We start from the raw sequence: 24136 nt of genomic DNA, 5'->3' as shown, positions 1-24136 counted from the left end.
AGAAGATGGTAAACAGAAACTACTTATTTTCAAAGTCTTAAATTCTCATCATGAAATGTTAGAGGTTGAAATTTTGCAACAAAAATTTTTTTATGTCATCCTTGGAGAACTTACAGAGAAGTTTTGAGCTAACTAAATATTTTTTTTATACCACTAAGGTAGTTAATCTCTGAGTTTATAGACAAACCCATAAGTACATATAAAATTATTGCTAAGAGACAATTTAGAAGTCCAACTCCTTCATTTCACAAATGAGGAAACTGAAGCTTCAAGAGAAGTAACTGTCTCTAGGCATAATTTTTAAAACAAAGTTAGCCAGCTTAGAGAAATCTCATAATCATTTGATATTCTCTCTTATCATTTGGTTCTTTAATGATAGCTGTATACATTCAGTTTGTAAAAGATTGGGGGGAAATGATACAAATTTGTCAAAATTAAACTAATGTAAACATAATTTTTTTTAAGGGAAAAGGCCATAATAATAACCAGAATGAACATTTCCAGAATGATGGAATTGGTGAGTGAAAATTTGCTATTTAAAAAAAATTTTTTTTTTATATGAGTATCTGTAATGTGAATTTCAGGGTGTTTAAAATAGAATTTAGGATTTGACTTTCCAATTGTTTTGTATAGCATGCTTGACTTTTCGTGTACTTGTATTTTTCAGTTATGTAAAAAGAGAAAGTTTTTTTTTTAAATTTTTTTTTTTTAATTTTAAACCCTTAACTTCTGTGTATTGACTTATAGGTGGAAGAGTGGTAAGGGTAAGCAATGGGGGTCAAGTGACTTGCCCAGGGTCCCACAGCTGGGAAGTGTCTGAGGCCGGATTTGAACCTAGGACCTCCTGTCTCTAGGCCTGGCTCTCAATCCACTGAGCTACCCAGCTGCCCCCGAAAGTTTTTTTAAAAAAGAGATTTTTGCCTTGATTTTTGAGGGAAATGACTAATGAAGTATCAGAGCTAGGAAAGATGAGTGTTTTGAAAAATTATAAGTTCATTCAGCTTTCCTTTTCCCTTCACTTTAGAGATTTTATTTTGTTTCTGAGTTATTTCATGTCTTTCGTGTTTCATGTTTTACTAGTTTCAGGATGTACTTAATTAAAATTATACTTAAAAACATATTGGGATTAAGTTATTTAGATAATTGCTAAATTTCATTTCCTGAATGAGTTTAAAAGTTAAAGTTTGCTTAGAAAAAGTTTTAACTTGTTTGAGCAAATTTTTTTTCCTTTTTTCTTAAAATCCTTATCTATTTTTAAGGCAGAAGAAAGGTAAGGACTAGCCAACTGAGTTTAAATGATTTGTCTATATTCACACAGCTAGAAAGAGTCTAAGGCCAGATTTGAACCTAGGGCCTCCTAATTCCAGACCTGGCACTCTATCCACTGGGCTACCTACCTGCCCTTTAAAGTATATTTTCTTAATACCTATTTCTCTCAAAGAGCTCTTCTCCCCATAATACTGATAAAATAGTCTTGTCTCAAGACAGTTGAAATGAACATCATAATGTATATAACATGTACCTATTATATTACTTTGTAGTGGCAAACTGACAAATCATAAATGTACAAATGTCTAAAATGTATCATTATTATGTATTAAATGTATTCTTGCCCAATAGTTCTCTTGGATGTATTTTTTTATTCATAAGGAGTAAACTTTGAAAAATTGATTTTCTTTTTCCCTTCTCTTCTTTATTTTTAGTCCAAACCAATCCTTCTGTACTCATTGGCAATCCTATTAGAGCATATACTCCTCCTTCCCCTCTTGGACCCCACCCAAATATGGGAAAGTCTCCCAGTCCTGTTCAAAGGATAGATCCTCACAGTGGGACTAGTATTCTTTATGTACCTGCTCTCTATGGAGGAAATGTGGTTATGTCTGTGCCTTTACCGGTAAGTATAGATTTTAGATATTTGCTGTTTATTAAAGTAATTACTAATTAATATCAAAATAAAAATTGTCCTAAACAATGCTCAATCCAGTTCAAACTCTGTCTCAATACTACAGAAAAGCTCTTATTTCATCCATGTAGGTATTCACTACACCACAAAGATTGCAACCCTGAGTTAATTATAATCTTAATGAATTGCCGTGGCCAAAACAGTTCATTATCTAGACCAGTGATGGGCAAACTATGGCCTGTGGACCAGATGCAGCACCCTGAAATGTTCTATCCAGCCACAGGACATTATTCCTAATCTGACAATACAATGAGTAGGATACAATACAATGAAACTTTGAAAGATTTGCCTTAGAAACAGACTGACAGATGAGCATTCCCTTTCCGTTGGTCCCTCTTTAAAAAAGTTTGCCCATCACTGATCTAGATAATGTTATGTGTTGATTCTCTATGGAGTTAGTTAATACTTTCATTATAATAAGCTTCTCACTGCATACTCCAGGCTTTTCAATCTTTGTAGAAAGTGGTATCAGAGTTCTCAAACTGCTGGATTGTTTTTGAAGGATCCAGGACTGTCTTCTCAAAAGAATGAGGTGTTGGGAATAAAATTTTGAGCTTCTAAGTTTTATTTAAGCTAATTAACATTTATTTAAGTTAATGTGGTATATTTTGTTTATTATATGTCAACATATTTGGAGAAAGAGAGGAATGGGTTATTTCTGAAGAAGAAGTTCTTGAAAAACATTTTTTTTTATCATGGGTAATTTGGCTAGAGGCTAGTGAAGCCTTTGATTTGGTCCCTTATTCTGGAAAGTGGTGTTATTGTTTGCTTCTATAAAACTTCACAGATGGAGATTTATCTTTTCTATACACTAAAACAACTAAGGGATAAAGGCCATTTGAGAACACTTTGCCTTCTGAAGAGGCTTCAGATTCTACCTTGTACTTAAATTTATTTGAGGAATACCTCACTTTATGACATCTTATAGCTACTTAAAAGCGTAACTCTACCCTTTCCATGAGTATTGACTTTTGGGACCTCAGACTGTTACCTGAAGGATTGTTAAAGAAATTCAGTAACAGATGTCAGCATTTTCCAATATATTTAAAAACATTTCAATTTCCTTTGAGACTTAGTATATTTTAGTAATTTCAGTTGATTTGCTCTTCTATCTGCCAGATCTAGGAATTTAGCCAAGATAATGTGTTTCCTTTATAGCAATTACCTATAAGTTCAAGCAGTTGCTATGATTCATTGTATTACCCTATTCCTCTCTTGATTCTCTCCATCCCTATTCTCTACTCTCTCCCTGGGAAAAAAAAATAAAGCTGATCAGACACAAATATTTTTTGTCAAATTGGCCAGATGTCATATTTCAGGTATCTAATGAGAATAACTGTCATCTTAAAATACACAGTTCATATACAATAACTATAGATTTCACAATTCATGCTAGTTTCTTCTAATTAGACATCCTGGCCGTGGTAAACATTATCTTTCGTAAATAGTAAGTGCCTTAGAACTGTTTCATTTTACTAGGTCACAGAAGCTTTTGTTATACAGTTTCTAGAAGTCTGCATTTCAAGAGATTTTAATTAAATGAAGGATTGCTGTTGAAATTTCTCTTTATTTATTCATTTTGTGTTAATGTACTGGGATAACGTGTGAAGACCTTTTAAAATAAGTTTTTCAGATTTTGTGATCTAACATGTAATCAGTTGACAAAGCCACTCACGAATACTTGCAGAAGGAATAATATTTTTGAGTTTTACCCACAAGAATCATTTTTTATTTTATTCACATATATATTAATGTCTAGATTAGATGATTGCTTTTAACAATGATTTAAGATCCACCAGACTAAAATTTTCTTTTTTCTCATTGATTATACACAACCTAAATGGCCAGCTATATTTATGGCATAACATATTTCATAGTAATCTTAGCATATATTCTGATGAGGAGAAATGTTTACAAAGCAATGATAATAAAGAAAAAATTTAAATACCTCAGTTCCTATATAAATGCATAAAATTTCAGTTTTCATTTATGCACTAGTGGTGGGTGGGCCACATACTTTCTTTGCCAATAAGTGTATTATTGTAGTATTTTTTATGATGTTCATCATTTTGTAAATTCTGACTAATCATGAGTTATTTTCCTTGCTTGAATTGACTTTTACCCTTGATATTCTTTCCCCTATACAAATGCCATTGGAATAGTTTGTCTTTCACAATCTTTTAAAATAAATCAATAATCTCAATTCTTCTAATTGTATAGGTACCATGGACAGGGTACCAGGGTAGGTTTGCAGTTGACCCTCGAATCATTACACATCAGGCAGCCATGGCATATAATATGAACCTGTTACAGACACATGGACGGGGATCTCCTATACCATATGGCCTTGGACATCATTCACCAGTTAGTGTAGGGCAACAACAAATTCAGCAACAGGAAAAGGATCAACATGAACAAAATCGAAATGGTGAGTTGTTTTTGCCATACTCAAATCATAAGTGGATATAGGCTAAGCATGTCAATAATCACCAACTAGAAAATTCCCTTAATGAACCCACTAGTCATGCTAGATATGAGTTATTCTTTGGTAGAATATTTAATGTTTATGTTTTTAATACTTTCAGTAGTCAGCATTTCAAATTTTACACAGAAAAACCAAATTCCTTTAGATATTCTTAAACAATTTATGACAATAATTGATTTAAAGTGATTATTTTAATCAGGTCATGGAAGAAGAAAGTATCTATTGTATTTATTTACCCTGAATTTTGAAATTACAATAAAACCCCATTGTAAAATTCCTTGCTCTACCACAAGTTTTGTTTTGTGGACTCATTAATGAGCCCTGTCTTTACAGTGATATATAGAACACTTCTCAAAATATAAAACACAAATTCCTTATACTTCTAAAAGGCAGGAACACTGCATTGCTTTACTACTGTGGCTTTCTAATCTCATGTGTAACACTAATTTAAGAATACATCAGTACTATTATGGTATGAATAGTGGACTACAAAAAGATCCCCCCCATCCAAAAAATATCCATTAGCAAGTCATCGACTCTTATTATGTATTTGTTTTTCTAAGGTAGTTATTTTTAATTAAAAATTGAACTATGAGGAAGATTCTGTTTCCTTTGAGGAATTTCTTAATGTAAGAAATTATAGGAGTTGATTTCACTTACTAGTATCCATTTTGTTTTTAATGTAAAATCTTTAATACACTAAATATAATTCATATTAATTATAAAATATATAATAAATACTTAGTTATCAAATATCCACATCATTTTGAATTAATGAAACTTAATCATACATTTGTAAATAAAGCTCTAAGCATTTGCTAAAGGGCTAGAATTCTGTTCAAATAGAATCAAAGTAATGAACATGCTGTAGAATTGTGGAAATTATTGCTGTTTTTCATAATACAATTTTATAAACTTCAGTGTTATATTTCTTTATCATTTAGACTTTAGTAATAAGATTGCTTTAAAGATTTATTGTCTTTTGTAATTTAGCAAAAAAAAAGAACAACTTTTAAAAAATGAAAAGAACAAAATTTAATTGGGAATATGAAACTAATCCTTTAATGTGTGGATAATCACAAGAAGTTTCATTTCATTTATATAAATGAAAACAATGGCTTCATTGGCTTTTTTTAGGTAAAAATGATCCTAATCCTGGACCTGAAGTAAACAAAATTCGCACTCCAGAGAAAAAGCCTTTAGACTCCAAACAGGTATGCTCTTTACATTTAGTAAATGTATTTTGTTTTTCCGTTTCATACTGTCTTTCGTGATCATTCATTTATCCAACATGTTATTCCCAAGCATTTTCATATCCTTGTCACATTAGAATTTAATAGGTTTGAGGCTACTTAGTGGCACAGTGGATAGTATGGCAGACCTGGAATTGAGAGGACCTGGATTCAAATTTGGCTTTAGGCATATTTCCTAGTTTGTGTAATCCTGGGCAGGTCACTTAACCCTATATGTCTAGCCCGTGCTCTTCTGTCTTAGAGTTGTTAATAAGAAAGTAAGAGTTTAAAAAACAACACTTAATAGGCTCTATTCTAGAAGGTGTCCACATGTACTTTAAAAAAAAAACATATCTTTGATAGGCTGTTGTAATCTTACAATTTTTTATCCTTTACATTTATATTTGTAAATATTAGAATTTTTCATGGCAACATATGAATATGAGGGTATAATATCCTTAGTATAAAAAATTCTGATCAAGTTTATAACTAGTTTCATTGTTAATTTTTCACCTCTAATTATAACCAAGTGTGATCAAATAGATTGCTAAGATTCCCATATTGGATATGTTGCAGAGACTGGGCAGGCCAAAATGGCAAGGGGATGTAGGGAGATGGATTTCCCCCCCTGAATCTCAGAATTACTCAAGCTAATTGCAAGGACCAGTGCATGGAGGAACAGTAGTAAGAGAATATACCCCAAAACTTTCAGCTGTTCAAACTCTGTAATGCTCTCCCAGAATGGGAGTTGTTTGAGATAGGCAGGAAACTGGGCCATGCTTGCAATTCTACTTATTAAATTGGTTGCAAATCTACTTCCTGTTTAGAAGAGTAACCTTCCCACCCTACTCCCAGGATTAAAAATGCCAGGGAACCACTTGCTTCCACTGCCACATGGACAGGGAGTTAAAAGGGTAGAAGTGTTTCCTAAAGTAAAAGCCCTTTAGGAGACTGTTTCCTCAAAGAAATATCCGGACTTCACATTCAGGTGTTAGCAATGCAAGGGAAAGAGGGGTTAATACTTTACCGGCAGTAGGAGGAGGAGGAGGAGGAGGAGCAGCAGCAGCAGCAGCAGCAGCAGCAGCAGCAAGAGCAAGAGCAACAGCAACAGCAAGAGCAAGAGCAACAGCAGCAGCAGCAGCAGCAGAGGCTGCAATGGAAGGTGGGATCACTCAGGCAGTAAGGGAGGGAGGCAGGAATGTCAGCAGCAGGTGGGAAGCAAGGCAGACAGGAGAAGATGCCACTACTCCCTGATGGGGAAAGGCTAAAAAAACCATGGCAGGAGAAACATGGTTTCTTTTCAAACTAATTTACTTAAGAGAGAATTAAGGGTTCTAAACCCCACTTCTGGTCACCATAAATGTAGGACTTAAATTAATATCCAGTAACTCCAAGTATTCATTTTTGTGAAGTTTATTAATAATCACTTGAAGTAGAAGTAATAAAAAGGAAATAGAAGTAAAAAAACTAATTATTTAACAAAATTAAGACCACATGATTAAGTTCTCCATGCATGTTTAAAAAGCTTGCTCCACCAAAGCCCTGACAGGAAGACAAGAGAGCAAGAGGCGGGTCTACATCAAATTTATATCCTCCCCATGTCAGCATGTAACGTGATGAGAGTGGGATGCTGGGAATTATAATTTTTAGAGTAACCAATTCTAATTACACAATGCTCCAAATCTTGATTTTTCATGTTTGTTGAGGGTTGGAGTAGATTTAAGCTGAAAACCCACAAATAATCTTTAAATCTCATTTTAGTTATTTTTTTAGTAGCCCTTTAAGAAGACCAATAAATAACAAAAGGATATATTATGTATGTATGTATATATATATTTATATTTATGCATAATGAGTATTATTAATATTAGCAAAATAAACTGGTTTCATTTTCATCTCCTGCATGCTTTTACATTGTCATTAATGCTTATCAGCAGTGGCTTGACTAGAAGTCAGAATTAAGAAGAAAAAATAGAAAAGCTAAAGTAGTGATAATTTATTAGTAGTTTTTTTTAACATTTTTTTTTTAAATTTTGAGTTTTGAATTTTTTCCCCTCCTTCCTGTTTCTTCCCCTCCCCACTTTGAGAAGGCAAGAAACATAATATCAATTATATATGTGACATCATGCAAAACATTTCTATATCAGCCATATTGTACTTCTCCCACCCTGCCCCTCAAAAGGGAAGAAAACTAAAGAAAGTGAAAAATTATGCTCCAATCAGCACTAAGACTCCATCAGTTCTATCGCTGAAGGTTGGTAGTGTTTTTTATCCCAAGTCCTCTGGAATTGTCTGGGATCATTCCATTAATTAGAATAGCCAAGTTTCTCATAGTTGACCATCATACAAATTTGCTCTTACTGTGTACGGTGTTCTCTGGTTCTGCTCACTTCACTGCATCAGGTCAAAATAGATCTTCCTAGTTTTGTTTTTTTTTTAACCATACTGCTTCTCATTTCTTATATCACAACAATATTCTATCATAGTCATTTGCCACAACTTGATCTTCCATTCCCCAATTGATAGATCAGTTTCCAATTCTTTGCTACCACAAAAAGAGCAGCTTTAAATATTTCTGTACTTATAGGTCTTTTCCTTTTTCTTTAATCTCTTTGGAATTTAGAACTAGTAGCGCTATTTCTGCATCAAAGGATATGTGGTTTTATAGCCCTTTGGGTATATTTGAAATTGTTCTCCAGAATGGTTGTACCAGTTCACATCTCCATCAACAGTCCATTCATATTGCAATGTTCACATTCTTCCCCGCCACCCACATTTATTATTTTCTTTTTCTTTTATATTAGCTAATCTGATAGGAATGAGGTGGAACCTCAGAGTTGTTTTTCCATTTCTTGAATCAATAGAGATTTAGAGCATTTTTTCACATGACTATAGATAGCTTTGATTTCTTTTTTTCTCATATTCTTTACATGTCAACCTTCAGTAAAGATTTATTAAGAATCTGCTGTGTGCCAGAAACTGGAGATACAAATATGAAAAAGAAAGGCCTTACCTTCAATGTACTTACAATTTGATGGAGGATGGGGCAGCTGGGTAGCTCAGTGGATTGAGAGTCAGGCCTAGAGACAGGAGGTCCTAGGTTCAAATCAGGCCTCAGACACTTCCCAGCTGTGTGATCCTGGGCAAGTCACTTGACCCCCCATTGCCCACCCTTGCCACTCTTCCACCTAAGAGCCAATACACAGAAGTTAAGGGTTTAAAAATGTAAAAACAAAAACAAAAACAATTTGATGGAGGAAAATGTCACATAAAAGAATCCTGAAAAATGGGGTGGTGAGAGTAAGCATAAGGGAGGGGAGAGAAGCCAAAGAAGTCTAAAATGAGCACAGCTTAGTGAGAAATGAGATGTGAACTTTAGGATGCTAATGCTTAACTTTTCTCTGAACCTTCTTTGTTTTCATATCTCTTCCAAAATATTGTACTGTGCTTTATAGAACTTATATTTTAATTTTATTAGTATCTTTTATTTTTAAAATATATCTCTCCCTAGAGATCCGTCTTTTCTAATAATAATTTTTTTTAAAAAGAACAAAAAATTTTTGCAAACAACTCATGAACCAAGTCTGATAGTATATGTAGTGTTGCACACCTATAATCTCCCACTTCTCATGAGAGAGAGTGTGTAAAATCTTTTCCCTTATTTGAAATTCGAGCTTAATCCTTGTAATTATATAGTGTTTTCATTTGGAATTTTTGTTGTTGTTTTTGTTTTGACATTGTTATAGTTCTGTATGTTTTTCTGCTTCTTCTTGCTTCTATTTTGCATCACTTCCTAAGGACTTCTGTGCTTTTCTTGATTCTTCATATTTTTAACAATACAGTAATGTTCCATTAGATTAATGTTTCCTGACTTATTGAGTCATTCTCCAGTCAATGATGAGTCATTTCTTTGCTACTACAAAAAATGCTGCTATAAATAATAAGGGATCTTTTTCTTCTGGTTTCGTCTTCTTTTGCTTATGGGATTTACTTTAAAGAATATGGACAATTTAGTCATTTTTTTACTGTAGGTTGCTCTTCAGAGTTGTTGGACTAGTACCCAGCTCTACCAATTGGTACATTAGTGTGCCTCATTAGATTAGAAATTCTGTAATATTAGACTCAGAAGTCTTTGAGAACAAGAACTGGCTTTTGATTTTCTTTGTATTACAAGTGCTTAATAAATTTTTATTGACTGCCTGTTTTTCTATAATCTATCAGACACTGACCATTCCCACTTGTCATATTTGCTAGTTTTCTGGTTGTGAAATAAAGCCTCAGAGCTTTGTTTTAATTTTAATTTCTTAGTGATATTAGTGATTGCTCAGTCTTTCATATATGTTTAACAATTTGTAATTCTTTCAAAAACTATTTGTCTATTCTTCAATTACCATTGCAAATGTTGTGTGTATGTGTAAAAGTGTATAATTTTTTCTTCCCAATTGGCAGCTTTTCTTCTTAGCCTAGAAACATTAATTTTGTTTGCGTAGTTGAAATGACTTATTTTATCTTCTCTGTTTTGTTTGGTTATATAATCCATGTTTTTAAGACTTTGAGGGCAAAGTAGTCTATAATCTTTCTTCAGTGTGTAAACTATTTTTTATAGTGGTTTATGTTGTGAATTAAAAATAAAAATATGTGATACTAAAATGCATTTCTTGCCAGCAGTATTCACTGCACCCATATAGAAAACTTTTTTTTTTTTAAAAAACCTTTTCTTTCCATTTTAGAATCAATACTAAAGTATTGATTCCAAGGAAAAAGAGGACTAGGTAATGGGTATTAAGTGACTTGCAGATGATATGATGGTATATATAGAGAGAACTCCAGAATCAACCCCAAAACTAATATTAGCATTATTAATTATTACTATTGATTAGGTACTTTAGCAAAGTGGCAGAATGCAAAGTCAACCTACATAAATCATCAGCAAATCTATTTACCACCAACAAAATTCAACAACAAGCAATAGAGAAGGAAATTCCTTTTAAAATAACTGTAGACAACATAAAATACCTAGGAATAAATGTAACAAAATAAACTGAGCAGCTATATAAATACAATTATAAAACACTTTCCACACAAATAAAGTCAGACCAAAATAATTGGAAAAATATTAATTATTCATGGATAGGTGAAGCCAAAATAAGAAAAATCCTATATAAATTAATTTACCTATTCAGTGTTATATCATATATAGATAGTTTTGTTTCCTCATTGCCTATTCTAATTCCTTCAATTTTTTCCTACTCTTATTGCTATAACTAGTGTTTCTAATATAATATTAAATAGTAGTGGTGATAATTGGCATCCTTGTTTCTCCCCTGATCTTATTGGGAAGAATTCTAATTTTTCTCCATTACAGATAATGCTTCCTGATGGTTCTAGATAGATGCCTTTTACCACTTTAAGGAAAGTTCCTTTTATTCAAATGTTTTCAATTTTTTTTTTTAATAAGGGATGGATGGTGTTTTCTAAAGGCCCTTTTCTCCATCTATTAAGATAACCTTATGGTTTCTGTTGATGATATGGTCAATTATGCTGTTAGTTTTTCTAATATTGAACTATCCCTGCATTCCAGGTATATAGTAGGCTTAACTTCTTAAGCGAATATATAAAAATAATCTGATAAATCCAGCTAGCAGAATAAATTATTCTAATATGCAACCCCAGAAGCTGATAACATAACTCATTTTTGGTATCAATGTATTTTCAAATGAATTTAGATTTTCAGTGTTTAGGAAATGAATCTTCTTGATCAGTCATTGCTATCCTGTTAATTATTAATAAACATGTAGTATTTTAGAAGATGAGAATAAGATCGTCTCATATATTTTGCATTTAAATTCACTATACTTTTTTTCTCTGATCTATTTTTTAGTTTTCACTATATTTAATTGTCTTGAAATGAATGGTTTAGTACTTATAATAGACCTGAGGATATTGTTACTTTTATAATCAAGAAGTTTCTTTTTTATTCTCTCTAGAATGATTTAGATTCAAATACACAGAACCGAAGTCCAGAAGCTCGTCCTGGTTTTGCTTATCCTAATCCCAAATTTCATCGAAAAGATAATCTCAATGCGAGACATCTAAACCTTCATCTTACTGCTCCCCATGCACAATATGCAGTCCCTCATCGCCACTATCAGCACTTATCCCAGCTACCAAGACAAGCATTTCCAGCTCAACAACCTCAAAATTTAGGTCAGCAGCAGAATCATTTCCCTGAGCAACCAACTCAAATACCACCTCAACCACAACCAAACCAAGCAGTCCAGCAGCATAACCACTTGAATCAACAAACTCAGCAGCAACCCTCTCAGCTATCTCCTACATATCAAGCAGGCCCCAACCATTCCTTCTTTAATAATGCAGTCTCTCATCGACCACATTCTCCTGCTGTAGATTCAATGATATCTGAACAGCACCCTACTCCTATGCATCAAGAAGTTAACCCTTTGAGATCCATTGCACAACACAACCCAATGATACCCTCTCACTTGAATAATTTCAGTGAAGAAAATCCTCCAGGGTTACCACTAGGGGAAGCTTTAGGTAAGTTTTATTTTTTATTTTCCTCCAATGTCTCCTAAGTCTCATTGCTAAAAGTGAAAAGAGATTACCTAATAGTGCATGTACTACATGATAATATTTTAAAGAGTGGATTTATTCAGTTTTTAGAGTAATCCCATGAAGAATATATTACTCATCATAATAATTAGGATTGTGTTAATCAGTTTTATATATTTTGGAATATTAGAATATGTAGTTTTGGCCATTTGAAAACTTTAGATGAATGGTTTGTTCAATAAAACTCTCTTACTCGTTAACCAATATAGGGAGTTCTTGCATTCTTCCCAAAACTAATGGTAGCTCTTATTGAATATTTGTGGGGAAATTCTGGTTGTTGGCAATAAGAATCTTTTTTTTTTTTAATCCTCTTCTGATCAGCAATGTGTATAGCTTACATTTTTTGTAATTTTTTTCCCCCACAGAACGTATACATGGAAATGTGGCCTTAGAAGCATTAAGGCAACAGCAAGCAAGAATTCAGCAATGGAGTGAGCATAATGCCTATCTCACTCAAGGCAGTCTTCCATATGCACACTATCACCACCCTCACCTACAGCATCTTTCCCAACCACCAGCAGGATTACATCAACATCCAATTAGGGCAAACTGGAAATTTGCTACTAATGCAGAAGATGAAGCAGAAGCAACACATTCAAGGTATTTGAACATTCTTAAAGATAGCTTCTAATACAAAAATTTTACTGTAGTTTCCTTGAAAAATCAGTACTTTTATTGTTAAGTAGGAGTTTTTTTTGTGAAGAAATTTTTCATTGTATTATATAGGGATATATGCAAGAATATATTCTTTTATTTGGTTAAATATTTGGTTAAAACGCCTAGAGATTTTAGTTATTATTCAGGTATGAATTCTGCAGACTGACAACTACATGTATTCCTGTTTCCTTGTCTGTTGGTTTCTAGGGGAAATATAACAATCTCCTTCTATATTCAGTAAAAATTTGAAGCATTTGTTGAATTATAAAGCTTAGAGAGAGACTAAAGTAAAATCAGTAATTCTTAAAAGTTATTAATTTGTAACTTTAAATGTTATCTAAAAAAATATGGAGTGTCATTTCTTCATTAGCACAGGTACCTAGGATAATATATCTCTAAGAGTTGTCTAGAGCACTGAGAATTTAGGTAAGTTTCCCAAGGTCACAGTATGTCTCAGTGGCAGAATGAAAACCCTGATTAAAAAATAGAAAGAACCTCAAGAGGCCGTAAAGTCCAGCTCTTTATTTTATAAATAACCAAACTGAGATTCAGGTTAAGTGACTTCAGGATTCCAGAAATAGGCTTCAAGGGTTTTGAATACAGATCATCTGATTCTGAGCCAGGTTCTTTGTCCTCTACCTGATTAGATCCAATGAATTTTCAAGTCTTGTTAATTCACCTCTACAATATTTCTCATATCCATCCCCTTCTTTCCACTCACATGGCCAATACTTCAACTCCTTATTTTTTCTCACTGAGATTATTATAGTGGCTTCCTAGTTAGATGTCTGTCTTTGATTCTTCCTTCTATAATCCATTCTCTGTAAAAAAAAATATCTAAATAATTTTCCATAGAGCACAAGTGTTAGCATTTCTTTCCTCTGCTTAAAATCTCCAGTGCTTCCTTATCATTTCTAGGATTAAAGAAAAATTATTCAGCATGGTATTTAAAGCTTTTCATATATCTGACTCTAGTCTATCTTTTTTGATTTATTTCACAGTACTCCTCTTTGCACCCTCTTATGTTTCAACCAATGGGCCAGCTTGTTATTTTCTCCTTCACTTTAGAGTTCTGGATTTTTGCTATAATATTCCTTTGAGTTTTCATTTTGGAGTTTATTTCAGAAGTTAAAGGTGGATTTTTTTCAGTTTCTACTCTTATCTCTGAATTGTTATGATTAAAATGAGAGCCTGACCATAGACTTAATGATTTTATTTCATCAGAAAGGAGAAGAGGAGAAGGATGAGAGAGAAAGAAAGGAGGTAGATAACTTTTATGGAAGATTTACCCTAATCTAGCTTCTCCATGTAGCTTGCTGCTCTGCAGCAGCCATATGTGTCCTCTCAGTCCACCCCAACACAGTAGTCCTGAGCAATAATGCCTCAGTTTATCAAGCTTTTTCTCTGTCCTCTGACTCTCACACATCTCGCCTAGTGAGCCAACTGTCTCCTTTCTCCTTTGCCTGGGGGGCCCAGAGGAAAGGCCAGGCCTACCTCCTGCCTCATGATCCCCTATCTCAATTGCTGGTTTTTCCTGCTGACTACAGGAGTGCTCCAGAACTTCCATTCTATCTTTGTGATCAAAGTCCCCTCAATAATTTTCTTCACACAGTTTCTAATATATCTGAGCAGTTTTCCTTTAACGTTTCATAGAAATATGATACATAGCATTTTTTTGTTCATGAGTTTCAAATAGTTTCAATGATTTCCTGAATTCACGTCTCCTCAACTTATTATCTTGGTCAGTTCTTTTTCACATAAGATATTTCATATTTTCTTCTATATTTGAAGTCTTTTGACTTATTACCTAGAAAAGGTACCAGGCAACATACATAGATATACATCTCTTATATAAACTCATCTACTTGAAGGTAGGGACTGTTTTCCAGTTGATCATTTTTTCCTCAAACAACTGACGGAATCTCTTACTTATAATAGAATCTTAAAAATACTTTTTGAATTAGATGGTTTTTGTTGGAGTTGCTTCCATGATTTTCAGTTTTTCCTCTTCTCCTTTGGGTCTGATCTTTTGTTTTCTTCAGTGAAGACAGTGTCTGAGGTGGGAACTCTCTCCAACAACTTATTTGTTGATGTGGTTATGTGTGATAAGGAGCTAACCTGAGATATGTAAAAATTGATTTGCCCAGAGTCCTTTAACTAGTAAAGAATGTGTGCCTTCTCAACTCTAAATCTAGTACTCAATCTACTGCATAATACTACCTCCATATATTGGAGTAATAACTTAAAAAAAAAAAGAGATGACATTTATGAAAAATATCAAGGAAGAAGGGCCCATTTTTTTTCAGACTTAGGATCATTTTAGTGATCCTATTTTTCCAATTCTAATTATTTTTCCAGTTAATGCATAATTTTTTTAGAATAGATTTAAGTCCAAGTCCAGCACTATGGTTTAATTTGCTTATGTGCATTATTGTGCTTCTGAGATTATATATGCATCATTTAATGCCTAAAATATTTAATATGCAAAAGAGTTTTTACTCTTCCCATGTTGTAACTTATTCTGTTCTTCAGGTTTCAAGACTTAATCAGAGAACTGGCTCATCATGATCAAAGTGAAACACGGGAGCTAACTGAAATGCCACCACCTCAGTCAAGACTTTTGCAATATAGACAAGTTCAAACTAGAAGCCCACCAGCAAATCCTTCTTCTTCATCCAATTCAAATCACAGTGGCCACTTTTCTAACTTCAGTGACATCAGAGACTTTGAAATGGCCAACAATCCAGGATTTCAGCAGCATCCGCCACCCCAAATATATAACCCCTCCTTCTCAATACCATCTGAAAACCTTACCCCTCCTCCTTTGAAATATCTGCCACCAGATGGATCCTGGACCTTTGCTAATTTACATCAAAATCATTTAATGGGACAGGGTTTTCACTATAGCATACCACCATTACCCCACAGACCACAACAAAACCCTTTCATACAAATTCAGAATCAACATGTTGTTGGTCAGGAGCCATTTCACCCACTATCATCTCGAGTGGTATCTGCTTCTTCTCTCCACAGCTTAGAAGAGGTATCGTTACATTCAATCTCCTACACCCCTTCCCCTCATTGTTCACATGTTTATGTAATTCTGGTAGGGTAAATACTTAATGATTTCATGACTGGTGGTAGACAGCTTTGTAGAATTAACAGGGGCTCATAGGCATTCGCATCATACCTCTTAAATGTAGAGAAATTTGAGCTTTCTAAGACTTTTGGAATTTCTTTGTATTGGTTGGTTCTATTGTGTTTTGCTAACTTTGCTAACTTTCTTTATTTAGGACTCATTTATTTCCACCTTGAATTGATTCAGTTGTAGACTACGATTATCTAATTCTGTTTTCAATTATTTTCAGTATTCACTGACAAGTCAAATGAAAATTTTTGAGGTTGAATTTCTACTTAAAAATTTTTATGCTTTTGCGGCAGATATAAATCATATGTGTATATACATACATATGGTAGTCTCCAATTTAGTAGTGATAATTTTAATATCATTTCTATAGCTATTTAAAATTTGAAAAATCTTTTTTGTTTTATATACAACTGTCAAATTGGCCTTCTCTCTGTTCCTCACACAACACACATAACAGTTTCTTCCCCATGCCTTTTCAGGTACAGTCCCTTATTCCCAAAAAGAGCTTCCTTCTTTCCCCTGCTTTTTAAAGTCCTTCTCTTTCTTTAAGAAGGAGCCCAAGCACTTTCTCCTTCATAAAGCCCTTCCTGATCTGCCATAATTGCTAGTTACTTCCTTCCCAAACTATATTTAAATTTTTTTTTTTTTACATATAGGCAGTTCTCCCTTCATATAAAAAATTTTGAAGGAAATCTGCATTCCAAGAAAAACCCATGTTAACTTTGTTTTACAGTACTATGTACTCCCATCATTCCATCTGTGACCCCTTCCCCCCACCTCCTCACACACATACACAGCATACTAGAAGCTCACCTAATAGTGCCATATTGGACTTAGATCTAGTAGATTGGTTGACCCTAACACCTTGATAGAAATTAGATAGTTACTGTCTTCATTTTACCTGTGTGTCTCTTTTTCATTTTAAGAATTGTGTGGTTCCCAGGATTACTAATAGCCTCTCGGAGCAATTTTTTAAAGCAGCAAGAGATAGCTGAATGTCCTGTCCCCAATGGGATCAGTTTTGAATCTTTGTGTACCACCTTTTATAAAATAGGAGGAATGAATTTGATGCCATTAGCTATACCGGTGGTTATCAGACAGGTTAGATTGCTTCCTTCAGTTGACCTGGGGCAGCTTTTTTTAAAAGAATGTATTTATTTATTTAGAATATTTTTCCATGGTTACATGATTCATGTTTTTCCCTCCCCTCGGCCTTTTTATGTCATCCCCCTCCTGGAGCTGACAAGCAGTTCCACTGGGTTATACATGTATCATTGTTCAAGACCTATTTTCCATATTATTAATATTTGCAATAGAGTGATCATTTAACGCCAAAACCTCAATCCTATCCCCATCCAACAACGTGATTGATCATATGTATTTCTTCCCTGTTTCTGTTTCCACAGTTCTTTCTCTGGATGTGGATAGTGTTCTTTCTCATAAGACCCTCTGGATTGTCCTGGGTCATTGCATTGCTGCTAGTAGAAAAGTCTATTACATTTGATTGTACCACAGTGTATCAGTCTCTGTGTACAGTTTTCTCCATGTTCTGCTCATTTTGCTCCAGGAGGTCTTTCCAGTTCACATAGAAATCCTCCAATTCATTATTCCTTTTAGCACAATAGTATTCCATCACCATCAGATACCACAATTTGTTCAGCCATTCCCCAATCAAGGGACACCCCCTCATTTTCCAATTTTTTGCCACCACAAAAAGTACAGCTAAATATTTTTGCACAAGTTTTTTTTCCTTATTTTTCCTTTGAGGCACAAACCCAGCAGTGGTATGACTGGATCAAAGGGCAGGCATTCTTTTAAAGCCCTTTGGGCATAATTCCAAATTGCCCTCCAGAATGGTCAGATCAATTCACAATTCCACCCTGGCAGTGTATTAGTGTCCCAAATTTGCCATATCCCTTCCAACATTTATCACTTTCTTTTGCTGTCATATTGATCAATCTGCTAGGTTTCAGGTGGATGGGACAGCTTTCTTAACATTTAATTAACATTGTGAGGAAGAGCATTAAGTGTGACCTTCAGCCAAGGGACCTCATCACATATTTAAATGCCTCAATGAAAGAGGAGTTTGGCAATGAGGGTAAAAATTTCTGCATCCAATTATGGTCTATCCTCTTCTCATTGGCCTAAAATAAAAATCAACTAGAGGCAAACTGATTAGTGTAGTTCCATTTTTATGGTTTGACAATTGCTCAGTGGCTCCTGGGAGAGTCAATTTAGAATGTATTCTGAAGCAAGATCTCTATCAGTTTTAAAATCAATATCTAGTTTAAAAAAAAAACAAACAAAACCAGATCAGGCGGGGGGGGGGGGGGGTTTAGTCACCGCTATGGCTTTAGCCTCAAAACTTTTTATGAGGGAGAGAGATTCTTAACCTAGTCTGCAGAACTGGCATTTATTTTCATGAATAAAGCAACCAGATTAGACTGTTTTCCTTTGAATGTAGCAAGAAGATTTGTCCCTGGAGGCTCTGTTGGTATTAGTCTCCTTAATGAAACAAAATCTCATGTTCTGTGCCACTGCAGCCATCACTTGAGCAGCATTTCCTCTCAGTAGCATAATACTTTTAAAATCAGACTGGTAAAATTGGTTACATGAATCAGATGAAGAGAGCTGATAAAGTCACCTAGTTACAATGTAGAGAGAAGATAATTGAAGTGCACATTGAGCTAGATGGTGTGATGATAGTGATCCAGCAAAGGAAATGGAAGTACAGTAGGATAAGTTGAGAAAAGAATCATAAGAGAAGTGTATCATGAAAACCAAGAAAAGAGAAAATCCAGGCAGAGGGAGAGTGGTCTTTTTTTCAAATCATGCAGGGAGAAGAAAAAGATCAAGAAAAAGCCATTAAATTTGGCAATTAAGAGATTGGCAGTGACTTTGGTGACAACAGTTTCAGCTGAGTGAGATTGAGAAGCCAGATAGCAAAGGTTTTACGAGAGTGAAAAGAGCAGAAGTGGAGGCAATGAGTGTAGACAACTTTTTTCTAGAAATTTGGCTGAGAAAGAGAAAATAAAGTATAAGAGTTTGGGGAAGTTTTTTTTTTAGAGGATAGGGGAGTCTTGGACATGATTGTAGAAAGCAGAAAAAGGGCCATTAAATGGTGAAATATTAAAGATTAGAGGAAAAGTGGTGTTTGTGGAGCAGACTGTTGGAGAAAACAAAGTAGGATAGAAAAGAATTTGACCTTTATTAGGAGAAAGTCCACCTCTTCATCTGAGACTGAAATAATGGAAGAAAGAATGGCAGGATAATATTACAGTGCTGTAGGATATGGAGAAGGAGATTATGATAAATGGCCTCTTTTCTTCAGCTGAAAAGCTTGAGGAGAAAAGGGAAATGTAGAGTGTACCTAACCCTAGATTACTTGCTTCCATATACCTGTGTCTTTAATTCCTATTCAAGTACTTCAGTATGAAACTGGAAGAAATGAAGCAATTGTGTCTTCTACAAATTTATATTATCTGATTTCAACTGTATCTTTACTACAGCAAGGCAATCCTTATATTCTCTCAGTTCTCTATCTTGTTTACCACAACAGTTGTTCTAAACCTTATCTCTTTTCAAAACTCTGATGGCAAGTAGCTTAGATTCATATTATGAACGTTTTCATTACTAAACAATGGAAGTTATATTTACTTCTGAAATCCTACTGCTGAGTAGGGGGTGTAACATAAACTATGCTTTAGAAAAACCACTGACCTCTATGTGGAAGATGGATCAAATTGGGAGATTTGGATTAGGAAGACGAGTTAAGGAAATTTATTAAAATATTCTGGGAAAAGTTAGCTCAGAGATTGTAGAGAAGGTAGCAAATGCTGCAAATGTGTGGAAGTATATTATCCACATCTGGCAGTTAATTGGAGAGAGAATAGGATGAAGGATAGTGAAGGGTTGAAGAATAACTTTTTTGTTCTAGTTCTTTTAAGTTGTGAGTTCAATTTATTGATCTGCTCTTTTTCTCTTTTATTGGTAAATGAGTTTAGAAATAAAATTAACCCTGATTGTTTCTTTCGCTATAGCCCATAAATTTTAATATGTGGTCTCCTTACTGTCATTATTTTTAATAAAATTGATGTGTTTCTAGAATTTGTTCTTTGATGCATCCATTGAGTAGTATCAGATTATTTAGTGCCCAATTAATTTTTCATTGCAGGGTGGATGGTAAAAAGAAATGCATTTGTTTGTGAGGTTCTTATGCCCTAAATACAAGGTCAGTTTTGTGTAGGTATTATTCTGCACAGCTGAGAAATAATTATACTCCTTTCTGTTTCCATTCAATGTTCTCCAGCTTCTCAGTTTATGTAGCTTTTCTAAATTTGTTATTTGGCTCCTTAACTTCTTTCTTGTTTATATTTTTAATTCATTTATCTTGGTCTCAGAGGAATAGATCGAAGTCCCTTATTATTGTGTTTTACTGTAACTCATTTTGGTTTTATCTTCAAGAATTCAGACACTATGCCAGTTTGTGAATCAATGTTTAGTATTGATATGAATTCACTCTCTGTGGCACCTTTTAACCAAATGTAGTTTCCCAGTTTATCTGATTTAATTAGGTCTATTTTTGCTTTTGCTGAGAGCCTGATTGCTGCCTCTTCCTTTTTTACTTTGAGAATAATAGCCTATTGTATTCTGCTCCAGACCTTTATTTTAACTCTGTATTAAACACTGGTTAACTCTAGGTTAAATACACTTTCAAATATATTTCTTAAAACAAACATATTATTGGATTCTGCTTTTTAATCCACTCTGCTTTCTTCTCCTTTTCATCCTATTAAGAGTTATGATGACAATGTATTTCCCTCCACCCTGTTCTCTTATACTTTTCCTTCCTTTTCATCTCTCCCATCCCCTGAAGAGTATGTTTTGCTTCTGTCTAATTCTCTCTTATTCTATCCTCTCTTATTTTTCTCTTTTCTCTTAACTCCTTTCATTCCTATTTTCTTGTGAATAAGATGTAATACTCTACTCAAATATGTCTGTACGTGTATTCTTCCCATTAAATATGTAATTAATTCATATGTGAGTGAAGTTCAAGTGATGTCCTGTCCCCCTCCAACTCCCTGCAACTGCTTTCTCTTTGCTGGATAAACTTGTTTTGATGCACCCTATTTATATGACATAATTTCCCCTACTTTTCTTCTCTCTTCTCCCAATGCATTCATCTTGACTACCCATTCTCTTTTTCTTTTGAAACAGTCTTAAACACAAAAGAATCATAATAGGGTCCTCCATTATTAGACTTTTTGTGACCCCTGGTAATAAAGTTCTGAGTGGCTTTATGTATCTTCTTCCCATATAACAATATAAACAGTTTAACCTTCTTTAGTCCCTTGTGATTTCTCACTAATGTTTACCTTTTTTACTCTTCTCTTGGCACCTATGTATGTATATATATGTATTAAAATTTTTTTCTTTGTAGGACTATACTCAGTTGTTTTTTTTTAAACCCTTACCTTCTGTCTTAGAGTCAATACTGTGTATTGGCTCCAAGGCAGAAGAGTGATAAGGGCTAGGCAATGGGGGTCAAGTGACTTGCCCAGGGTCACACAGCTAGGAAGTGTCCAAGGTCAGATTTGAACCTAGGATCTCCCATCTCTAGGTCTGGCTCTCAATCCACTGAGCCACCCAGCTGCCCCAACTATACTTAGTTTTGCTGAGTAAGTTATTCTTGGTTGTAAGCCTAGATCCTTTGTATTCTGGAATATCATATTCCAAATTCTTTGCTTCTTTTAGTGGTGATGCTAAATCTTGTATGATCCTGATTGTTGTTCCTCAGTATTTGAATTCTTTCTTTCTGGCTAACTGAAGATTTTTTCCTTGACCCAGGAGTTCTGGATTTTGGCTATAATATTCTGAGTTTACATTTTATGGTTTCTTTCAGAAAACAACTGTAAGATTCTTTCCCTTTCTACATTTCCCTCTAGTTTTTAAATATCTGTATGATTTTTTTTTATGATTTCTTGAAATATGATGTCTGGGTTCTTTGGTTTGTTTTTATTATGCAGTCCAGTGATTCTTAAATTGTCTTTCCTTGATGTGTTTTCCAACCCAGTTGTTTCTCCTTTGAAATATTTCAAATTTTCTTTTCTTTCTGCTTTTTAGCTTTGTTTCTATTATTTCTTGATATCTTATGAAATCAGTAGCTTCAATTTGACCAATTCTATTTTTCAGTGAGTTATTTTCTTCAATAGAGTTTCCCCAAACAGTTAATTCTCTTCATATCTTTCCTAGTACTTATCTCTTCCTATTCTTTCCTCTACTGCTTTAGACATTCTTGTTGGACTTGTGTCAGTGGTATATTTTTCATTGAGGCTTTGCTTGTAGATGATATCAAATGATTTTCTTCTGTGTTTTGTCTTGAGCTTCCCTGTTGCCATAGTAGCTCTTTATGACCAAAAAAAAAAAAAAATCCTGATTCCTCCTGTTTATTTCTTTATTTCTTTACTTTAGTTTTTATGTTAGTGCTATCTATACCCTGCAAGAGGGATATCTGCCCTAAACTTCTCTTTTAAACCCTTACCTTCTGTCTTGGAACCAATACGTTCCAAGGCAGAAGAGCAGTAAGGGCTAGGCAGTGGGGGTTAAGTGACTTGTCCAGAGGTCACACAGCTAGGAAATATTTGTCTGAGACCAGGTTTGAACCCATGACCTCCTGTCTCTGGGCCTGACTCTATCCACTGAGCTACCTAGCTGCCCCCATCCTAAGCTTTTTAAAAAAATGTCTTCTGTTTTCACAACTTCATCTGAGACAATGGAAGTTTTAAATGCCCCCAAAGTTAAATACCTCCGCAGACTTCTCTGTTCAGTGTCCTGGTGTGAGCTCTTTAAGTACCTATCCAGGTTTGAATCTATCAGCGTGTTTCTGATTGGGAGTTTCAGCAGACTGCTGCTTGACTAGCCCTGTGGGAGGCTCATCTCCTGGTTTAGAGCATTTGAATCCCTTTGATCTTCTCCTTGAATCACAGCTTCCCACAGAGTTACAATTGTTCTATGTTTATTGGACAGTTAGGACCACTGCTTACAACTTCTCTTTTTCCTACTCGATCCCTGAATCAGAATAGGGTAGTAGGTAACAGAGCTGCCAAATGACACCTGTTACTGCACTCAGGACTTGGTATGGGATTCCCCGGGATCTCTTTCTGCTGTTGTATTTGAGTTTCTTGCTCAGTATTTGGGTCCTGGAATGCATTCTGCCACTGTAACCAAGTACTTCTGGCCAGATCCCTTCTCCAAAGTCCTTAGACCTCTCTTTCCATATCCTTAAACTGCTGCAGGATGGAACAATGACTCATTGTTGCTTCTTCTTGGCTTTCTGAAACAGAATTCAGTCTGATGCATTCTCTAGATCAGTAATGGCAAATCTTTTAAAGGCGTGGTGATGTGAGAAATGTTCTCAGGCTCGAGTGAAGAGGGGAAGGGGGCACTCTGGCCCAGCATCCCTCTGGCTTTCTAGTAATGAAGACAAACTCTGTGCTGGTATGACAGCACATGTACCCACAAAGAGGGCTCTGAATGCCCCCTCTGGCTCATGTGCCATAGGCTTGCCACCATGGCTCTAGATCTTTGATAAAGATTTGAGAGGAAAGAGCTATACTTCAGTGTTTCATCTCACTCTGCCATCTTGGGTCTGTCATAGAAAAGGGCTTTTTGAAGTAGGGGAGGTTATGAATCGGAAAAAAAATAAACAAAACACCAATGTCATAGCTTAAAGCTTGGCCCACATGTAAAAATATATTGATAATAGTTAGAATACTAGATATTTTTTCTAAAATGGGGCATTCTACCCCATACTACTTTACCCTCTGTTAATGTAATATGCAACAGGTGAGATTTAGAATGACTCCTTGCTATATATATAATCAGCCAATCAAAGGTTAAAACTCAGTATGAAGAAATCCTAGACACTTCTGTTAATAAGAGATGTAAGTTACGGGTAAATAAGTCCTTAATAAGTTGAAGTACTTTGAGCCATTAGTTGAAATCAATTGATGTTGCAA

General features: G+C 34.6%; 1 protein-coding gene across 2 annotated transcripts in view; it reads left to right on the top strand.

Moving 5' to 3' along the window:
- HELZ (helicase with zinc finger) overlaps positions 1–24136 on the top strand; it is a 196711-nt gene that overhangs the window by 161072 nt on the left and 11503 nt on the right. For both annotated transcript variants that reach the window (XM_044673963.1, XM_044673964.1), the window contains exons 22-28: positions 466–517; positions 1704–1894; positions 4184–4391; positions 5586–5662; positions 11668–12238; positions 12679–12913; positions 15503–16013. In XM_044673963.1, coding sequence (XP_044529898.1) covers positions 466–517; positions 1704–1894; positions 4184–4391; positions 5586–5662; positions 11668–12238; positions 12679–12913; positions 15503–16013 — 1845 coding nt within the window. The remainder of the gene's footprint in view (positions 1–465; positions 518–1703; positions 1895–4183; positions 4392–5585; positions 5663–11667; positions 12239–12678; positions 12914–15502; positions 16014–24136) is intronic.

Source organism: Gracilinanus agilis, chromosome 4 (genome assembly GCF_016433145.1).
Source record: "Gracilinanus agilis isolate LMUSP501 chromosome 4, AgileGrace, whole genome shotgun sequence".
NCBI classification, from domain to species: Eukaryota; Metazoa; Chordata; class Mammalia; order Didelphimorphia; family Didelphidae; genus Gracilinanus; species Gracilinanus agilis.
Note: the sequence above shows the minus strand (reverse complement) of the source record. Positions and strands in the feature narration are given on the sequence as shown.